This window comes from Rhineura floridana, chromosome 1 (genome assembly GCF_030035675.1).
Source record: "Rhineura floridana isolate rRhiFlo1 chromosome 1, rRhiFlo1.hap2, whole genome shotgun sequence".
NCBI classification, from domain to species: Eukaryota; Metazoa; Chordata; class Lepidosauria; order Squamata; family Rhineuridae; genus Rhineura; species Rhineura floridana.
The window spans coordinates 94,716,122-94,736,776 of NC_084480.1; the positions used below are offsets into that span (position 1 = coordinate 94,716,122).

General features: G+C 42.6%; 1 protein-coding gene across 6 annotated transcripts in view; it reads left to right on the forward strand.

The window, feature by feature from the left end:
- The window catches only part of FANCC (FA complementation group C), a 123,942-nt gene extending 105,069 nt beyond the window's left edge, over positions 1–18,873 (forward strand). For all 6 annotated transcript variants that reach the window (XM_061626530.1, XM_061626531.1, XM_061626529.1 and 3 more), the window contains 3 exons: positions 1,303–1,474; positions 7,772–7,972; positions 18,272–18,873. In XM_061626530.1, the coding sequence (XP_061482514.1) occupies positions 1,303–1,474; positions 7,772–7,972; positions 18,272–18,415 (517 nt within the window). In that variant the 3' untranslated portion in view covers positions 18,416–18,873. The remainder of the gene's footprint in view (positions 1–1,302; positions 1,475–7,771; positions 7,973–18,271) is intronic.
- The last annotated feature ends 1,782 nt before the right edge of the window (positions 18,874–20,655 follow it).

Here is a 20,655-nt window from a genome sequence, read left to right on the forward strand (position 1 = left end):
ATGAAAAGCACAAACATCCTATTTATTTTATTTATTAATACATAGATTGGAAGCCAGTGAAAGTGACATAAAATCTAACATAACAGCCTGACATTCTGCAACAATGTCCAGAACATCTTTGTGGGCAAGCCAGTGTACAATAATCCAATTTCTAGGCAACTAGATCTGAATGACTATGACCAGGTCAGCCTTCTCCAGGAAAGGGTGAAGTTCATAAACCACAGGTGGTAAAAGGCACTTACGGCTCCTACTGTTACCTGTGTATATAAGCAGAGACAGATTTACAAACCTGTTGCTTCAGGGCAGTTCAATCCCATCCGAAAATGGGCTGAACAAGTTCTCTAAAGTTCAGCTGTACCTCCAAACACCAGCACTTCTCTCTTTATCAGGATTAAATTTCAGTTTGTTTAACTCTCATCCATTTCAAACACCAGTTCAGAATTTCCATTATCTAGCTGATGGGTATTATGCACATAACAGTGCATAACCCAGCCCTAACCTCCAGATGACTCTGGAGAATTCAGACCTTAAAAGGATAAGGGCCTTCCAGGTATGATGTTTGTTGGCCTGGGTGATGATCTCACTCATAGGAACATAGGAAGTTGAGTTATAGTGAGTGAGCCAGACAATTGGTTCACCTAGCTCAGAATTATCATCTAAACTGACTGGCAGCTGCTCTCTGGGGTTCAAGACTGAGTCTGTCCCAGTCCTGGGTGGAAATGCCAGGGATCGAACTTGCAGGTTTCTGTATGCAAAACAGATGGCCTACCACTGAGCTACAGCCCTTCCACAATTATGTTTTCTGTAGTTTTTATATCAAGTGTTGATTTGTAGTGTTCAGTGTTTCAAATTTATAATATTTTAAAAGTTTATTTTAGCTTGGAAGCTGCTTTGAATGGGCATTTGATCAGAAAAGTGGCCTAAAATATTTAAAATAAAATATCCATATGTGTTATATTTGTCTGAGGCTGCCATCACATTGTAATAACGTGACAACAGCCTTCTAAATGTTGCAGGGTCATGGCAGCAGCAGGCAAGGTGAGGCAAGGAGAAGATGGGGGAAGGGGAGGCAGTGGCTTTGGCAAGCTGTGGAGGAATAGGCAAGGTAGGTGGGCACTGGGGGGGTGAGGGGGGTTCCCAGGGTTCTCATTCCTGGGGTTTGGTGGTGGGGTTGGTGCACAAAGCATGCAGGGGCAGAAGTCCAGCTCCTCAGACTGCATTCCCACAAGGGCAACACATCTATGTTGAAATTTAAAATTATAGTCTGAAAATAATCTGAAATATGTTGTGGTATTGTTTCAGATCTTGTGGAGGCCTCTTTGAAAACTGGTTTTTGTTCGTTCATTTTGGAGAATGGGCTGATATCGCAGCAGAGCAGTTGTTGTCACAGGCTGAATCCTCAGATGCTTTGCTTTGGCTTTTGGTATTTTACTATAAACCAGGTGACGAAAATCAGCAGAGAACTCAAACAATGGTGGGTAGTTCTAGCTATGTGTGTTTGCATTCAGTAATCAGTTGTATGTCTGAAAAGTGAAGCACTGATGTAGAAGAGACATTTTGTCACTACTGTAATTTAGGTCAGGCTGCAAAGGAAGTACCTTTGCAACAACTATGGCTACAAAGATGTTTCCTGGTAGCAGGGCTTGCACTCAGTGCTGAATTCAGTGTTGATTGCAAGCTCCGCTTTCTGCAAAGATCGGCTCCACTCAGGAGTTTCTAAGTGGAACCAATTCCTTCAGAAAGCAGGGCTTACATTTGGCAGGAAATTTAAAAGGTCCTGAAAGCAAGCCTGTCTTGCCATGGAACAAGCAAGAGACGATCAGGAACAATCAGAAGTCTCCAGGTTGTTCCTTTGCAGCCATGACTTTACTTGTCCAAAACAGATGACATATGACATTAAGTGGGCATGTGTTGAGGAAAATTGCCTCTTGAGCTAAATTACAACCCCAGCAGTCTTAATTTGGCCCTTGGGTGAGAGGTTCTGTGTGCCTGGGAAAGGAAATGCTTGTACAAGATGGTAGATATCATTTCTAAGGCTCTTCTGTTCACTAAAATTTCCAGTCACAAAGTTTTTTATTAAGTGTATTGTAGGCCACAGCAACTCTGCTGTATTCTTAATAATGGAAAATGACAGCTGATCAGAAGATTAGACCTTTAGTGGCGCATGTGAGTAAAATACCAGTGGTACATTTAGCATGTATAAAATAAAGAATTTCTATTCAGCCAGCTCTGTGTACTGCTAGTTATTACTCTTGGATCATTCAGTAACAAAATTGTGTAGCACTTGATAGTCTCACAGTGTGACCACATGTTAAAACTTTGGGTGGTGGTCTTCCATTTTTTGCCAACAGCAATATACCTTTAGCTGTCATAGTGATTTTGTGACAAAAGACATTCTGACTTATGTTTACTGCTGAGTATCTTTTTCATATAAAGACATGGGAGCTATAATTTAGCTAGCCAATTAGTTGGTTTTTATCATGCATTTTTATCCAGAATGATACCAAAGTGTCTTACTTAAAAATAAATAAAATGCCATTACGTTGGGCTGCTTCCTCCCTCTCACAACAGCTGGCATTGTTCTAGGGTAATGTATCCTCCTCGCTCCCCCAACTCAGTTCACATTAGGCTGTTGTGGCTGTTCCCATCAAATTTATCCCATTTTATTCCTCTGAGTGCTGGCATCTGGGTGATCTGTTGCCTGGCTGTGCACCCTGTTCTCCCACCCAGGACTGCAGGTATTTTCACTGCCCAAGGAAAATGAGAGGTAGAACCAGGTGCTGCTGTAGCTATATCTCAGGTGACCACCGGGGTGAAAGCCGTTGGATGTTACAAGCAGTTGCCTGGCTGCAAGTTTCTTCCTTCCCCGAGGACAGCCCACATATGATGCTTGTTAATATTTGTGTTTATTAATACCACTATGTGCCATCAAGCACTTTGCTGAAATTATTTTGATTGTATTTGTTTTAAACTGATTTCAATATTGTATTTTTTAATTGCTGTAACCTGCCCTGGGACCTTGTGGGGAAGGGCGGGTAAGAAATCCTTAGAAGACCTTCCTCTTTCAACAAGCCTTTTAGGTTGAGACTTTGTTCCAGTCTGCGTCTGTGTTGGAATGTTTTTAAACCTTTTTAAAAAAAATGTTTTTAATCTTTAAAAAAAAAATGTTTTGAAAGCTTTTTAAAAAAATGTTTTTAAGATGTATTTTAAAGTGCTTTTGTTTGCCACCCTGGGCTCCTGCTGGGAGGAAGGGCGGGATATAAATCAAATAATAAATAAATAAAATTAATAATACTCAGTGGAAGCCTTTGCCAACCTGATGCCTTCAAGATGCATCGGATTCAGCCAGAGCTGACTGGGGCTGATGGGAGTTATAGTCCAAAACATCTGGAGGACACTAGGTTAGTGAAGGCAGGTCCCTGGGCACCACAAAATAATAGCAACATCTGGAAATTTTAATTGTCCCTCTATTTCCGAAGACCTCTTTCATTAAAATGCTGCCAGGGGTTAGTTCTGTTCACACCTTTTTATTCTTTAATAGCTCATGTCCTAACTTGACCCTTTCCAGTAAATACTCTCTCCTCCCACACCTCTTTTTCTCCAGTTGCAAAACAGATGCCTGAGAAATTAAGGATAAAAGAATTACTTTTTTTTATAAACAAACTCTTAAGTATGTGATGTCTGCAGCAGTTTCCACAAGGACATTGTTAATCCCTGAGTAGGCAAAAGAGAAAGAGTGAAACTGCAGCCATTATATACATGATGTGGAGTGTTATGTAGAGTATACATTAATTTTGAAATTAATATGTATAATTACAGAAGGGAAATAGACCTGCACATTAGGTAGTCTTGTAAAATGTTGTATTGCCTGACTGCTCTGTATCAAGCACTTTAGGTAGGTTGGCCTATATCAAGACTGCTTTTAGTTACTTAGTTAAATTTGTTGTTTGAATGGGCAAAGCAATTGCATGTAAATTTACAAAAGGTGAAATAAGATTTAGAAAACTTTCCTCTGAAATTCACCTTTGTAACAGCCAAATCCTGTTAAGGATCAACTCTTAATTTATTTTATTTATTAATTTAAAAATATTTTATACCACATTTTAAAGATAAAATAATTCTCAAGTCAATATAGTTTTCAAAATAAAAACATGAAATAGTAAAATATATGTAAACAATAACATTAAAATAACATTCCAAATCCAAAATAAAAATATCAATAGTAAGTATGTAATTGTAATATATAAAATTATAAAAGCAGACTTGAATATCCAGATCTTTAAGTTCCACATCAAATAGTCAGGGAGGAAGCCAGGCATACCACAACATCCCATAAAGATGGGTCTACCATGGAAATGGCCTTGTCTTGTGTGCCCACTTAACCTCAGTACATCTTACTGATGGACACATCAGAGTGGAGAATGATCATACAGATGCATTGCGAACCTTCAGACAAGTTGGCCCCAAGCCATTTAGGGCTTTAAAGGTAATCTTCAACTCTTTAAATTGGGCCTGGAGGTGCACTGGCAACCAGCATAAGTAGCGCAGAAGCAGTGCTATATGTTCTGACCTGCATTCTACATCAGCTGAAGCTTCCAAACCATCTTTAAATGCAACCCTACATAGAGGTCATGATGAAAGTCTAGTCTGGATGTAATCGGAGAATGAATGGCTGTATCAAAGTCCATTTTCTCCAGATAGGGCATAGCTGGTAAATCAGCTGAAGCTCATAATAATGACACTACCTGCACCTCCACGGATAGTGCCAAGTTGAGGACAACCCCAAGCTGTGCACTTGGTCCTTCAGGAGGAGTGCAACCCCATCGAAAACTCATCCCACATTTCCATCCAGATAAATTGGTTTCCCCACCCACAGTACCTCTGTCTTCCCTGGATTAACCCTCATGTTGCTTGCTAGCCTTTTCCATCTCAAAACTGCCTCCAGACACCTACTTGCGGTTTCCACAGCTTCCTTGGAACTAGTTGGAGGAAATGAGAGGTAGGGCTGTGTGTCATCTACATGATGATGACACTTTAGCCAAAACCTCTGGATGGCTTTTCTTCATGTAGATGTTAAAAAGTATGGCAGGGGGACACGCAGGTAAAACCCTATGGCACCCCAAAGGCCCTGCAGTGGAACAGGATTCCCCCCAGCACCACCTTCTGGGTATATCCCTCCAGAAAAGACCAGAGACACTGTAACGCCATGCCTCCCAGTCCCACCCCAGCTAGGTGACCAAGAAGGATGCCACTGTTGATAATATTAAAAGCTGTTGAGACGTCCAAGAGAGCTAACAGGGTTGCATTCCCTTTCACCATTCCTTGGTGTAAAGTCAATCATCTGCTAGGGTGGCCAAGACTGTATCTGTCCCCTGATGAGATTGGAACTAATCCAAATAATCATTATCATCCAAGGCCACATAGAGTTCAGAACCAAACAATCTAATATTAGAGCCAGCTCCAAGCTTTTGAGAGGGGCCTGGGGCAAGATGCTCTCAGTAAGTTCCCTTTCTCTTCACCACTGCTGCTGCTTGGTCCCCCCCTCTCTTTCTCTTTCTCTGGTCCCAATCCATTTAGCTCCCCAAAAGGGTAAGATGAAAAGAGGCGGCTGCTGCTCCTTCTGCTTGCTCCTGCCACTGCTAGTTTTTTTAGAGACAGCAAATGAACAGACAACGACAGCAAGGGGACTCCCTTGATTGGCAGTGGGCTCCCTGTTGCACCCTCTCTCTATACATACACACATTCTATTCACTCTGCTCATTAATCCCCCATGGTAACTCCCTAAAGCTTTCCTTTCCCATCCCATGCAACTACTAAGCCTCCTTTTCACCTTCTTAACCCCGTTTCTGAAGCCACTCCCATTTCCGTGCCTCTGCAACACATGCACACCCCTTGCACACAGACCAGTCCCATGGTAATGTCCTGGATGTCCCTCCTCCCACACATGGCCATTACTAAGTTCCCAATCCTGAAACCACCTCCCTCCTCTTCTGCAGCACCTTTCTACCCCCATTTTCATCTTCACCCCCATTCCCATGCCACCTCCTCCCTCCTTTTTAGCAACCCCACCTTGCAAACAGACCCCCATGTAACTCTTAGATCTTTCCACCCAATGCAGTTATTAACCCTCCTTTTCACCTCCCCATTTTTAAAGTCACTGCTATTCTGAAGCCCCCCCCTTTGTATCACCACCCCTGATGCCATAGGCAGCTGTGCCAGTCCACACAACAACATGGGGCATTCTGAATCTTCCTCCTGCTGAGGTAATGCACTCAGTAGCTGCTGGCCTCTTCCAGCTTCTGGTGTGAGGTGGGGAGGAGGTGCCACCTGCCAAGAAAGAAGCAGCGCTGCCGCTGCCTTCTGCCACACCTCGGAAGCCTGAGCCAAGCAGCCCCAGCTCTGAGCAGGGCTGAGGCAAGAGGTGACAAAAGGAAGTGGGGCCTGAGCCAGGCCTGGGGCCTCTGTCCTGCTCAGAGATGGGTCCGTTCAGGGCTCAGGCTTCTTTGGTTCTCAGGGAACCCCCACTCTAGATTGTCATTACACTGTAGTTCACAAGGCCTTTGTTATGCATGTTTTCAGAAATATATACACATACATACACACACATACCTGCCTGCACATACACACATAAGCGTAATGATTAGGTAATATATATAGTATGTGCCCCTTATGATGAAGGAGCAGCAGCATAGAGTTGTCTTACTATTACTGGCATCACACAGTCATTGATTTGGCCACCTTAAGGGACCAATGCCATTTCTAACCTTGCCCTAGCCTACCCTTTCCAACCTCTTTGCTTGGTGTAGCTGTGCCACACAGGAGCAAGGGAAGAGCCCTGGGGCAGCAGTACAGGCGTTGGTTGTTGTGGCGCTTGTGCTCGATTACCCACAGTTAGCATTGGGATTCCTATGCCAGTGAACCATTGTCTTGGCACAGAACCTCCTGCTTGGGTGATTCATTAGTGGAGGGAACTAAAGGTCTATAAATTCTATCATACATATAGTGAGATACACAAGGATCTCACATATAAATCTTTAAACTAGGAAGCATATTTATAAATGTTAATAGGGAAGGGGAAAAAGGGAATAAGAAAATACATTGCTTACACTACTGTATTTAAGGTTGCCAGAAAGGAGATGTGTGGATTCCTTTATTTTCCATTTCCTGTCGTGCCTTTTATGTAGCAAATATTTTTAGGTAATACTACTTAGGATCCGGCCAATAATTTCCTTTAATGCACAAACTCTCAAATCCTGCTTCTATTTTGGCTCCAGAAGCTGCTTGTTCTGGCTGCTTCAAGAGGTGTGGGGGAGGGGATGTGTTTTAAACAATACTAGAAGGAAACCAACCCCCCTGGATTCATACCAGATTTTTTTTATCAGACAAGGTCAGATTGCATGGGGATTAATTTATGGTTGCAGTATTGTGCGCCCTCAAAGAGTCTTCTGTTCTTTTCCCCACAATACAACAATTTAACTTCATTCTGCTCTTTCACCATTTCCTCCCCCCCTCAAAAAAGGTCAACCTGGCCCCCACTGCTTAGTTTTTCCAGACTAATGAAAGTGTCAGTGGGGTGTTCGTTGTTCTTTTAAAATCTTCATTCTGTTCCTGTTATGTCATTCCTTTTCTGAACCACAGTCTCTTCCTGCGACCTTCCTTCATCCCCTTAATCAGCCAAAGAACCAATTGCATGCTTTTCTGCAAAACTCATGAAAATGAATGTTTACTTTTCTTCATGTAAACCTTTATTCCTTGCAATGCTCCTCAACAGGTAGAAGCCAGATTGGTGTGTGATCATTTGACAACCCTGTCCAGAACTCCAACTATTTCTGTCACAGATCTGCAGATTGCAATTAGCAGCAAAACAAAAACCAGGCAACCAGGTACCAGCCTGGTAGTTATGCATCTGATTATCAGTTTTCTGCTCTTTACTCCTGCTGGACACGTGGTAGCCAGAGAATTCATTGCGGATGTAAGTATTTCTTTTTGTTATTTTTAAAATTTTGACGGATAGCAAGATAATCTACCAGCATGGGGCAAATCAAAAGTTTGCAGAGTGTAACTTATGAATGATTTATGTGCGTCTTAGAGGGGTATGTGTGTGAATGTGCATGCGCACATGCTTATGCCCATCGCAGCCTCTGTGTCACATGGTAGAGCACATATAACTTCTCGTCATCCTGGGAGTGTGCCAAAAACCTTTGAACTCAGAAAACTAATTATGAGTGCTCTTTTAAAAAAACCTTTAAAGTGTATGTGAATGAATGGTTTTAAGCTGTGTTCCTTTGTAGAAAGGTTTGTGCATGTATTTCTTTCCAGCAAGTAAGAAGGTATTCATTATCCTTTGGAGTGATCCCTCCTAGCTAACTAGGAGGCAAGACCAGCAGTTGATTGCCTTCTTCAAGAGGAGGAGTTCCTTCCTAGTTCACATCCACACTACACATTTAAAGCACATGGCTTCTTCCAAAGATTTCTGGGAACCGTAGTTTAAAGGTGCTGGTAATTTTAGCAGTGTGAGGGATAAACTACAGTTCCCAGGATTTTTTGGGGGAAGCCATGTGCTTCTAAATGTCTGGTGTGAATGTAATCCCAGTCTTGTCCTCCCTTCCTAGCTACCTTTACTTTTTTTAAAAGATCTATTTTTTCCCTTTCCCTTGCCTCTCTCCTGACACATCTTAGCCAGGGTACATGACTTTATATGGCTTGGGAGGGCTTTCAACTCCTCAAGGCTGCATGTAGGCATCTCCACAAATTGAAGCTTAGTCATTTTTCCACTTGAGTCATTTTCCTCTGTGCGAGTGTGTGTGTGAGAGAGAGAGGGAGGGAGGGAGAGAGAGAGAGAAGCAAATGATACACAGATGGCTGCCTGTTCCTTTGCTGTTGAGGCAGGGCAAGAAAGATCTGGAAGAGGAAAAGGTTTTGCCAAGCACTAGCACAGCTGCATGGGTGCTACACAAATATGGAGGCAGGAAGAGTGTGGAAGGAGAAACATCCACAAAGCTTTCCTATTCCCCACGTCTGTCATACATTGCCATTCCAAGTTTATCTGAGGATCTGTTTCCTGTCATGGGTCTAAGATCTGATTCCTAAAAAGAGTAGTTGGTTCCATTCCAGGGCTCCCATATCAGTTGTTCCACAAATAATGAAAAATACAGAAGCTCAAGACACACTTTAGGAGCCACTCTAGACACAAGCAGTCAAGCCAATCAGCCCACAACAGTTCTTCATCCATCTCTTCTGCCAGGAGGTCATCTGACTCTATCCATGACTGATATTCTCGGGGGTTTACAAAGTAGGGCACTTCTGCCAAATAAAAGACCAGCTTTGCAGGCCCTTTCTCTGTACAGAATTTCTGGACCAACCCCCAGCATGACTTTTGTCGAAAATCATGGACAAATTTTGCATCAGGCTGATATGTTCCAGCTAGGAAGAGGGGGAATTATTGCGAAAGGAGAATGAACATGCTGACCTTATATATGGAATGACTCTTCCCAATGGGACTGTTTCAAACACTTCTAAAGCTGTGAGCACCTTGTAGCTCCGAGTATAAAGATAAAAAAACCAATTCTTCTGAACAACAGGCATGTGTGAACAAAAATTTCCAGGAACATCCTCCTCCTTTATGGCTAATCTTCATCTTACTTTTGAATACTCTGTGTTCTGTACATTTTTAATCCTTCACAGTTTTGGTTTGTTTGGCATTTTTTACTTGGCAGTATTTCTTCCCTCTCCTGCCCCCCCCCCAAAAAACCCTCCACTTTGTTGAATTGAAGGTTGCCTTTTTTGTTTAGTGGCATTTCTCTCCATTTGTTGGAAAGATTCTCTGCTTTTCTAGTTCTGTACAGGAATAATAGGAAATCTGTAAAACTGTAGCATTTGAACCATCTTTGAAGTAACCTCTGTAAACTAAGTTGCAATATTCTAAACAGATGGTTACTGAAAAATGGATGATTGAGAGCAAATGAGTATCTGAAAGAAACCACAATCAGCTCCGCAGTCTAAACTTGGGAAAAGGTGTTGCTAGCAACAGCTACTACCTGAGAATCCATAGCAACACAGCCAGCCTATCTTATAACCCTCAGGAGAGCTAAGGAGAACTGCCAAGGAACCAGTTATTCTTCTGAATTGTAGTCTGCCATCAACCCCTTTGTCTTGACCCCCTTGTGACGCCCTTCCCTGGCTCTCCCTGTCAGGTTCCTACCTGCGCGTGGCTACTGCCTGTCACTAGGCACCACCAGGGACTCCACCAGTCCAGACTGTCCTTTTTTATTTTTTCTCTCCCCGCTCTAGCACAGATCTCAACAGATCCCCCTGCTAGGCAACCACCAGTCACGTCCTAATACTAGTATTCCCAGAGACTCTGAATACTGGTATTGTTATTCTCTTCACCGCTGCCACCATTTGTTACAGTTTCCCTTCAGCCTTGGTCATTACCTTACCCTCCCTTCTGGTCTGTGAAACCCCAGCCAAGGATCAGGCCTTTGGTAAACCAAATTAAGTATTTATTAAAGATAACAAAGCTAACAAGATTAACAAGATTTCTTCTTAAGGCACATAAGCATATGGTTTTACCCAATACTAATCCAAACTCCACCCCCCTCCTTCTCCACTCTCTCCTGGCAAACCACTCTCTCAAACCCACCAAACAACCCACTCTTTCTCTTCTCCCCCCAGATTCCACTCTCACTCTTCCTTTTATACGTTCAGCCATTTTAAACACTCAGCCAATCATCTAGCATTCTACTGCCCATTCACTCCCCCTCCTCTTTCACTCCACTTACCATGTATCTTCTAAACAACAACACTTACATTAATATAGGAACATCACATTTCCCCCCCCCTTAAAACAACGGCAGAGTATTATTCCTGTTCCAGGATTTATACGTCGCGTTAACAAATAAAAGTCTCTATGGGGAAAATGTCTTTCTTTGTTCCTCTGTCTGGTCACGTCACTGCAGTCCCAGCCACTTGCCTGGAAAGTCCATCGGCCAGTACATTGTCCTTGCCTTTGATGAACTGGAAGTCCACTTGATAGTCCTGTAGGGCCCAGGACCACCTCTGCAGCATAGTGTTATGGTTTTTCATAGTCTGCAACCATAACAAGGCCCGATGATCCGTAGTCACTGTGAATCTTCGTCCCCACACGTATGGGCGCAACTTGTTCAGTCCCCACACGACCGCTAGGCACTCCTTCTGGACCGACGAATAGTTTTTCTCCCTCGGCGTCAGCTTGCGACTCAGGTACGCCACTGGATGTCTGGTGCCTTCTCTCTCCTGTAGCAAGACAACTCCCAGCGCCAGGTCCAACGCATCTGTAGCCACGATGAATGGTTTCTCATAGTCTGGTGCTATTAATATGGGTCCTTGGCACAAGGCTTGCTTCAGTAGATCAAAAGCCTTCTGACATTCATCCGTCCATACCACACGCTCAGAACACTTCTTCTTTGTTAATTCATGCAAGGGGGTTGCTATTTCCCCAAAATTTCTCACAAACTTCCTATAAAATCCAGCCACACCCAGAAATGCCCTTACTTGTTTTTTGGTTAAGGGGATCGGCCACGCTTGTATTGCCTCCACCTTGCTCCATAAGGGGGTGATTTTCCCACTCCCCACCTCATGTCCTAAATAGATTACTTCCTTTAGTCCAAACTGGCATTTCTTAGCTTTTATTGTGAGGCCTGCTTTTCTTAAGGCCTTCAATACTGTTGTCAGGTGTTGGACATGCTCAGGCACCAACTTGCTAAAAATGGCCACGTCATCGATATAGGCCACTGCAAAATCTGACATGCCTCGCAACACAGTATTGATTAGCCTCTGAAATGAACTTGGTGAGTTCCTTATTCCCATGGGTAAGGTCACAAACTCATATAACCCATCTGGTGTACTGAAGGCAGTTTTGGCTCTAGATTGCTCATCTAGTTCCATTTGCCAAAATCCTTTACAGAGATCTAGTGTAGAGATAATGGTTGCTGCCCCCAACAACTCTAACATTGCGTCTACCCTAGGCATAGGATACGCATCTGGGACAGTAATTTTATTGATTAGCCGATAATCAATGCAAAACCTTGTCGTTCCATCTTTTTTCGGAACCAGGACAATACCTGAGGCCCAGGGACTGATGGATTCCCTGATCACTCCTAATTCCAGCATATCTTCCACCTCCTTTTTGATCTCATTCAAAACTTTCCCATTCACACGGTACGGAACAGATCTGATTGGGGCATGATCTCCAGTATCAATGGAATGTATAACTATACTGGTTCGGCCAGGTTTGTTGCTAAAGAGATTCCTATAGGTTTTCAAAACTCTCAGAATCTCTTCTTTTACTTCCTCCTTCACCTCCTCTGACCATTCCACTTGATCTACCCCTCCTTTGTCTTTGCTTTCCTGTACCAAATCTGGAAGTTCAGGCCCACTTCCCTCAGGGAATAAGGTAACTTGCAACACCTGTACATCCCTGGTATGGTAAGGCTGCAACATATTTACATGAACCACTTTGCTTTTGTTTAATTGGTCTGTGGTGATTACATACGTCACTGTGTCAAGCCTTTCTCTGATGGTATATGGTCCTTCCCAGTTAGCCTGTAATTTGTCATGTTTCCTGGGTATGAACGCCATAACCATATCTCCCACGAATACACTGCCTTGATCCGTCAGCACTTCATGAGGAAAACCCAGCCTCATAAAGATTTTTAATAAAGCCTCTGCCACTACAGGGGCTTCTACAGATCTTAGTGCTTCTGCGTCTGGGTACCTGGTGGCAAAATCCACCACCACCACTAGATATTTCTTGCCATGCCTTGTGGGTTTGGAAAAAGGGCCCACCAAATCTATTCCCACTCTATAAAAGGGTTGTCCAATTATAGGAAGGGGCTTTAAGGGTGCCTTAGTCTTTACTCCACTTTTCCCCACCTTTTGGCATATTCCACAAGATAGACAATGTTGTTTTACATCTTTGGAGATGTTTGGCCAATAATAGTGTGCCGCCAATCTCCTCTTGGTCTTTTTTATTCCCAGATGTCCTGCACATGGGACATCGTGGGCTACCTCTAGCAATCTGGTTCTGTATTTGCTAGGTACTATCAATTGCTTCACTGGTTCACATTCATCCTTTCTCTCAGCGGGCATCCACAGTCTATATAAAATCCCATTCTCACAAACAATTTGATTCCTCAGTTTGTCAGTGAAAGGAATCTGTTGGGTCAGAGCTTGTTCCTTTATCTGCTTCAAACTTATATCTTTATGCAGCTCTTCCCTGAATTGCTCTGCTTCTTTCTTATCAGAGACCACTTGATACAGTTTGTCTCCTTCAGCAGGCCTGCTAGTGGTTGCTATGGTGACCTGAGGCTGGTTAACAGATTCCACCCTGTTTGTTTCAGCCCCCCTTAATATGGCTTCTTTTTCTCTGCCAATTTGCTGTCTGGTCACTACATATATCTTTCCTTGGGCTCCCATTACATCTCTTCCCAGTATTACTGGTTCTTGTTGCTGGGCATTAATGCCTACTTTATATCGGCCCTCTCGGCCTCTCCAAGTCATTTCCACCAGGGCCACAGGCAAACTTTCTGGTTGACCCCTCACTCCTTGGATAGTCACCGTTTCCTGAGGTAATATTTCTTCAGATTTTATTAAATCTGGCCTCAGTAATGTCTGAGCGGCACCAGTATCAAGCAATGCCCAATAATTTGCCCCTTGTACACTGACTTCCTCTCTCAGACTTGAATCAAGGTCTGTTACTTCTGTCCAGTTTATCTGGCAAAACTGAACCTTTTTCGCTGTTTCTAAAGCCTTGGGCTCTGTTTTCACTGCCCTTGTCTGAGCAGGATTACTAATGGGGTTGGCAACCTCACATTGAAAACGTAGGTGCCCCGGTCTACCACATTTGTAGCATAATTTCTCCTCACTTTTAGGGTACACAGATCCACTCTGGGGTGTCCTGTGCCCTTCAGATTTTACTGGAGGACTCACTCTCTGGTACCACATCCCTTCTGCCAGCGTTATATGGTCTGGGTTTAAACTCTCTTGATGTTTTCCCCACCCAGCCAGTTCTATTGGAGGCGAAGTGATCCGCCATCTCTGCGGCCTCCTGCACAGATGTAGGGGAACGGTCTTTGACCAGGAGCCTTATTTCTGGTGGTAACTGATGGTATAATTGATCCAGTATCATGAGGCTTTTCACCTCTTCCACTGACTGAGCTTTGGCACTACTCATCCACTTTCCAAATATATCCATCAACTTTGCTCCCAGTTCCACAAAAGACCTCCCTGTCTGTATCTGGCAGTTTCTGAAAAGCTTTCTAAAATAATCAGGCCCCAGTCTGAATCTTTTAAACACTGCTTCTTTGAATTCAGCATAGGTGACGGGCCTGTCTGAGGGGAAATATTGGTATACCTCAGCCAATTCCCCTTTAATCAGGTTTGATAAATACTGCATGTATTTATCTTCAGGTAGCCCCCACAACTAAGCTGCTTTTTCAAAGGTGCTGAGGTAAATTTGAGGATCTTGACCAGGCTCATAGACAGCAAAGTCCTTTGGAGTAATTTTTATTTTTGCTCCATCTCTGTCTTTCCTTGTCTCCTCAGAGTGAAATTTCTCTCTATCAAATTTTAACTTTTCTACTTGTAATTCAGCATCCAATGCTCGTTGCTTCTCCCTCTCCTCAAACCGCAATCTCATTCTCTCAATTTCCAACTCCCTCTGTTTTTCCTTCTCTGCACCTTCCATCCTCAATCTCTCAGCTTCCATCTTCAATCTCTCAGCTTCCAACTCCCTCTGCTTGTCTTTTTCCTCAGCCTCCCATCTTAACTTCTCTCTCAAGTACTCTATATAAGCGGGATTGCTTAAATATCCTTCTGGGGTCTCTTCCCTGACAAGTTGTTTTTGCTGGGCAGTAGCAAATCCTATAAGTGCTACCCTCAATTCATCTACCCCTTTACCCTCGTGAGGTAAATTGAATGTTATGCACTTCTCCACCAGCTCCTCTCTTTTCATTTTTATGTATTCAGCCATGGTGTTTGAGTTCACTCACTCTTTGCCACACACTCTTTGCCAGTCACTCTCACAAGAAATCTTGTTTTGTTATTTCTGTCTGCCACACCACTGTTCTGGATTCTCTAGTATTCGTATCTGGATTCTCTGTTGTTCATATCCCACCGCTACTGCCACCACGTGTGATGCCCTTCCCTGGCTCTCCCTGTCAGGTTCCTACCTGCGCATGGCTACTGCCTGTCACTAGGCACCACCAGGGACTCCACCAGTCCAGACTGTCCTTTTTTATTTTTTCTCTCCCCGCTCTAGCACAGATGCCCCTGCTAGGCAACCACCAGTCACGTCCTAATACTAGTATTCCCAGAGACTCTGAATACTGGTATTGTTATTCTCTTCACCGCTGCCACCATTTGTTACAGTTCCCCTTCAGCCTTGGTCGTTACCTTACCCTCCCTTCTGGTCTGTGAATCCCCAGCCAAGGATCAGGCCTTTGGTAAACCAAATTAAGTATTTATTAAAGATAACAAAGCTAACAAGATTAACAAGATTTCTTCTTAAGGCACATAAGCATATGGTTTTACCCAATACTAATCCAAACTCCACCCCCCTCCTTCTCCACTCTCTCCTGGCAAACCACTCTCTCAAACCCACCAAACAACCCACTCTTTCTCTTCTCCCCCCAGATTCCACTCTCACTCTTCCTTTTATACGTTCAGCCATTTTAAACACTCAGCCAATCTTCTAGCATTCTACTGCCCATTCACTCGCCCTCCTCTTTCACTCCACTTACCATGTATCTTCTAAACAACAACACTTACCATATATACATTAATATAGGAACATCACACCCCTCACCAAGAGATTCTCATGAGGTGGCATCCTTAGATGGTGGCTCCCATCTGTTTGAGGATAAAGAACTTTCAGGTGCATCTGGAATCATTGCTGAGAGGAGAAGGAACCTACTGAGTTTTGCAGGCTTCAAGGAAAAATAACCCAACTACAGACAAATATTATGTGTTCAGTGCCCCGTGTGAATTAGCACAGTTTGTCCCAGAGCTACCTAGGATGTCCTTATCATGACTAGAAAGAATCCTCATGACTAAGTCCAAAATTTATTCCTCGGTCATGGCAAGAGGACAACCTTAAATGTTGAGCAGCAGTGACTCAATTGAGGTGAAGAGAAATCAAACTATTGGTCCTCTGTCCCTGTGTTGGCTTCTCATACTGGCAGAGGCTCTAAGGTGTTAGCCAGAGATGTTTGCCAGCTCTACTACCTGATATCCTTCAAAGTGGAGATGCTGGAGAATAAACTTAGGAGCTTTTGTAGGCAAAGCATGTGTTCTACCAGTAAGCTTTGGGCTGTCAGTTTAAGGCAGCCTTTCCCAACCAGTGTGCCTCCAGATGTTGTTGGACCACAATTCCCATCTTTCCTGACCATTGGCAATGCTGGCTGAGGCAGATGGGAGTTGTGGTCCAACAACATCTGAAGGCACACTGGTTGGGAAAGGCTGGTTTAAGGGTTCAGTTTATAAATGCAGATGTATAAAACTAAGGAACATTGAAGATAACAGAAGTTTTCAAAATTGTGTGATATGTGAATTGCCACTGCAGAAACAAAAGTTGAGACAGAGCAGTAAAGACAGTGGATCTGTTTTCCTTCAGGAAGCAATTGTTTCATCCCATCTCACCTACTGGCAGTAGAATAACTGGTTCTTTGGCAGCCTAATAGGAGAATCTCTCAGGAGGAGGAAAGAAAATCTGAAACCTGAACAGAATGTTCAGAATGTTATGTTTTAGTAATCCTGAATGGTTCAAGATCATCTCCCTAATGAAAGCAGTAACTTTACATTCAAATATTTATTTATTTATTTATTTGATTTATATTCTGCCCTTCCTCCCAGCAGGAGCCCAGGGTAGCAAACAAAAACGCTGCAAACACTTTAAAACATAAAAACAGACCTTAAAATATATTTTAAAAACCATTAAAAACATTTAAAAAAAGCTTTAAAACATCTGTTTAAAAAGGGTTAAAAACATATTTAAAAAAACACATATTAACAAGCTATTCTAACACAGACACAGACTGGGATAGGTCTCACCTTAAAAGGCTTGTTGAAAGAGGAAAGTCTTCAAAAGGCGCCAAAAAGATAGCAGAGATGGCGCCTGCCTAATATTCAAGAGGAGGAAATTCCACAGGATAGGTGCCACCACACTAAAGGTCTGTTTCCTATATTGTGCAGAACAAACCTCCTGGTAAGATGCAGAGTGCAGTGATCCACTGGGTATATAAGGAGTAAGACGGTCTTTCAGGTATCCTGGTCCCGAGCTGTATAGGGCTTTGTACACCAAAACTAGAACCTTGAACTTGGCCCAGTAGTAAATGGGCAGCCAGAGCAATTCTTTCAGCAGCAGGGTGACATGTTGGCGATACCCTCCTCCAGTGAGCAGTCTCACAACAGCATTTTGCAACAGCTGCAGCTTCCGAACCAACCTCAGGGGCAGCCCCACCTGGTGCGCATTACAGTAATCCAGCCTAGAGGTTACCAGTGCGTGGACAACAGTGGTCAGGCTTTCCCAATCCAGAAACGGCTGCAGCTGTCTTACCAGCCAAAGTTGGTAAAAGGCACTCCTAGACATGGAGGTCAACTGGGCCTGTAGCGACAAAGATGGATCCAGGAGCACCCCCAGACTATGGACCTGCTCTTTCAGAGGGAGTACGACCCCATCCAAAGTAGGCAACTGACCAATTATCTGAACTCGGGAACCACCAACCCACACCTCCATCTTGCTAGGATTCACTCAGTTTATTGGCCCTCATCCAGCCCACCACTGAGTCCAGGCAGTGGTCCAGGGCTTGCACGGCCTCTCCCGATTCAGATGTTACGGCGAAATAGAGCTGGGTATCATCAGCATATTGTTTTGTTGCCTTGAGTGTTCACTGGGATTTTCAAATTTAATGAAAATTATAGGGTCTTTCTCTCCTAGTTGAGAAACTACAACCAGCTTCCCTGTATCCAGCAGACTTTGGGGGAAGTGGTTCATCATCTAGATCAGAGGGCACAACTTAGCTCTGAGCACTAACACTTTTATTTTTAGTAATTAACAGCATTTCACTTTGTTCTGTCTCTGAAAAAATGTTTTTTCCCCATTGTGTTCTGCAAGAACTACAGAACTGTAAAATGTGTAATTTTCTAATGAGTATCAGCAAATTTATTGGTCTTTGACATTAAGTAACACATTTTAACTTTTTCCATGCTCTGTTGTTTTTTCCTTTCCTTTCAGTTTGTAGTTGCAGGCAGTGAAATCCCAGAAATTACTGGTCTTCTAACCCGCCTTGCAAACAGAGTTAGCCAACTTGGAATGAAATATCAAAGGACTGTAAAGCTGGTGAATGATCTCCTCCAGAAACTAAAATGTGGGGTTTAGTTTTCTTTTTGATGTTCATCTTGGACCAGTAATCAGACTCACTAATCAGAACAACTAAAAAGGAGATAAGGTGTTGAGTTTTTCTAGGAGCAATTTTTCCTTTATATGAAACAGTCATATGTGTGTGTGTATAGATGAATAGATAGATACACACCCCTGTATATATGTTAACACTCAAATAAATAGTAAGAAATGTAGTTGAAAATGCTGTTGGTGATCTACATACCAAAACATCATTATATCTTGACTTTTTTGAAGTCACACACTGATTAGAATCTGGTTGTGTCCTAGAAATACAGTCTTCAAGTTCACTTTCATCATAAGACTGAAAACAAAATGTGATAGTACTGGAGGATTTTCCTTATGTAGCTTAATACTGGCAAATGTAAATCATCGGTAGGAAAAATCTTTTTCTATTTGCCTCGTGAGAGAACATTTATTAAATTACATGATTTATTGATGGAGTTTTCCCAAACTCTTTGGGAGTTATAGAACTGTTTTCCTGACATGCAGTTTTGTAGATAGTCTAAGCCCCCTCACAAGTAAGTTATTGTTAGTGTTTCCTTTTGAAGTAAATGCATGCATCAGATCAATGACCAATCACCACCTTATATTTCCTCTGTTTTTTTTGCCCCAAAGTAAGTGGATCTCTATTTTGTTAAAGTAGCATTAGTCAGCAAGTGTGCTTTCCTGGGGTAATGTGGACCACAGACCTTTCCTGAACTAAAGGCATCCTTTGAGCAATGCCAAGAAGTGTGCAGCTGAGAAATGGATTTGGTTTGATTTCTTCTTCACAGCAAACCTCTCCCCACCCTACAAGTCACAGTTTGCATAGTTATAAGTGTCAGGTCACAGTGTTCTCTCGTTTGCAGCTTGAGAGTCTCAGTGGAAAGAAATAGACTGGTCTGGAAATCCTTCATGTTTTTTATTTACAGAAAGGGCATACTTCCCAGAAAGTATGCACTTAGATATTTGTTTACTTTGTAGACTTTTCATTCAAAACCTGCTCGAAAGTGTGGGTAATGGAACTCTTTCACCTACATTGGAATGGATGGAATATTCTGCAAGAAAACAACTAGAAAAAGGTGTGTGTGCATAGTCACATCATACTTTGGTGAAGGAAGCTATTCCAGATTTTGGGTGTTATGCTGGCAGCCATCTCCATATGTAAATTGGACATTATACTGTATAAGGATGAAAAATGACAGGGGTGTAACTCTCTGATCTCAAGACTGTGGAATAGTCCTGAGGTTGTTCTACCTTGATCTGGCAACTAGAGGAAGTTTTCCCACGAAGTGTAGATCATGCTGGATGAAAGAAAGGGTTTTTCCTTCCTGGGGTATGTAATGTATCACAATTGGCAAGTGCTCCTTCCACTTATTATTTGATTTATATCCCACCCTCCCAGTAGGAGCCCAGGACAGCAAACAAAAGCACTAAAAACACTTTAAAACATCATAAAAACAGACTTTATAATATATTAAAACAAAACATCTTTAAAAACAGTTTTAAAAAGGTTTTAAAACATGTAGAAAAGTAATTACAGCACAGAGGCAGAGTGGGATAAGATCTCTACTTCAAAGGCTTGTTGAAAGAGGAAGGTCTTCAGTAGGCACTGAAAAGATAACAGAGATGCACCTGTCTAATATTTAAGGGGAGGGAATTCCAAAGGGTAGGTGCCACTATATTACAGGTCCATTTCCTATGTTGTGCAGAACTGACCTCCTGATAAGATGGTATCTGCAGAAGGCCTTCACCTGCAGAGCACAGTGATCGCCTGGGTATGTAACTTATGCAAACAAATTAAAGCATCTTATAAAAGTATATTTATTCAACATAGTTTGGATACTCTGATTATTTTACAAAAGCTCATTTGTATTTCAAAGTATTGATTTGGAGGTAGAACAGCATTTTTTCCCTTCCTTTAGAGAATGTACCATTCCTATAGCTATAGGAGCTCCACAGGTATAGAGTAACTACTGGGTTCTAGATAGTCTGTATATTGCAGCCTTTAGTGAGGTTATTAGAAAAACAATATATTGACAGGTGCTTCAAGCGCTCATAATTCACAGTAACGACATGTGAATCTGTTTAAGTCTACCTACCAAGCTGGCTAATGCCTGAAAATTGATTTTTTTTTCTTTCAAGTACTTGCCTGAACTTTAAAAAGATGTGTTCATGGTTGCAATTTCAAATGCTACCTTAGTGTCGATTCCAGGAATTCATATTAGGGTGGTCCA